The 1211-nt window shown below is 64.4% G+C and overlaps 1 protein-coding gene across 1 annotated transcript in view; it reads right to left on the bottom strand.

Annotated features, from left to right (window-relative positions):
• Window positions 1-1065: 1065 nt before the first annotated feature.
• Window positions 1066-1211, bottom strand: part of LOC104285397 (alpha-2-macroglobulin-like protein 1) — an 18214-nt gene continuing 18068 nt past the window's right edge. The window contains exon 36 of the mRNA XM_009883851.1: window positions 1066-1145. Coding sequence (XP_009882153.1) covers window positions 1066-1145 — 80 coding nt within the window. The remainder of the gene's footprint in view (window positions 1146-1211) is intronic.

The following is a 1211-nucleotide window of genomic DNA, read 5'->3' as shown; positions in this document are numbered from 1 at the left end:
CAGGGAGGGGGCTGGGGTAGCACCGTGGCTCTCAGGGAGAGCAAGACGGGCGGTGGGGACCTACTGGGGAAGAGACAGTTGGTCTGAGAGGAGGGAGGAGGTCTCGTTCCCGTTCCATGGGGAGCGGAGAGGCCAGGCCTGGTGCCCCAGAGCTCCCTCGAGGTGACAGGGGGGACATGCACGGGGATGTCCCCGTAAAGCCACCGCTTGGCTGCTCAGCCAACGTCAAATGGCTGTGGCGGGGGCTTTAGTGCAGCAAGATGTTGGCTGTGGCTCCGTTGGGTCCTTGTGGGGTGGGAGCTGTGCTAGGGGGAGAAGTGGCTGAGTCCAGAGCGAGCCGAGCCGTGCCATGCCGTGAGCACCTCGAGGCCACATTCTGTCCCCATGGAGGGACGGGGCCATGGTCAGGGTGGGAGCAGAGGCTGTGGGCTGTCCCAGTCCTCGGTGGCTGAGGGAGTCGGGGTGAGTGGAGGGGACCAGCTGCCAGGCTTCAGGCTGTGCTAGAAGTTCTCCTGCTCCTGACCATCAGCCTCTTCAAAATCAAATACGGGTGTGCTGTGAGAGGAGAGCCCCCTCTGCCCCCCCAGCCCCCCTGGGCTGCCCCTGTCCCCTCCAGCTGAGCTCCATCCCTGAGACCCCAAACCCATGGAGAGGAGCTCTGCAGGGCGCACCGGAGGCAGGCCAGGTCTCATGAGGGTCTGAGCCCCCTTGAAGAGGCAACAGCTCCTCTCTGCACCCCACAACCTGGACCCCTGGGTCCTCCCTGAGACCCCAAACCCATGGAGAGGAGCTCTGCAGGGCGCACCGGAGGCAGGCCACGTCTCATGAGGGTCTGAGCCCCCTTGAAGAGGCAACAGCTCCTCTCTGCACCCCACAACCTGGACCCCTGGGTCCTCCCTGACCTCTCCAACCCCCCCCAAGCTTTGGCCAGCAAGTCCCCATCAATTAATCAATCAACCCCGGGCTCCAGGCTGGGCTCCTCCATCCCCACTCCCTGCTCTCCTCCCCCTGGGTCCAGGGGCTCAGAACAGCCCAGTTTGGCCCATCAAGGTTGGTGGGTCCCCATCAGGGTCCCGATGGTGGGGTGACTCCTCTGCCCCTACCTGAGCTGCAAGGCGCACTGTAGGCAGCATCCGTGCGGTCACCTGCAACGGGAAGGACAGTGACCGATGGGCTCAGGGTGAGCTGCTCCCGCTAACGAGCTAAAGCTC

This window comes from Charadrius vociferus, unplaced genomic scaffold (genome assembly GCF_000708025.1).
Source record: "Charadrius vociferus isolate BGI_N301 unplaced genomic scaffold, ASM70802v2 scaffold484, whole genome shotgun sequence".
Classification (NCBI taxonomy): Eukaryota; Metazoa; Chordata; class Aves; order Charadriiformes; family Charadriidae; genus Charadrius; species Charadrius vociferus.
The sequence above is the reverse complement of the archived record's forward strand: the minus strand, read 5'-3'. Positions and strand labels throughout refer to the sequence as shown.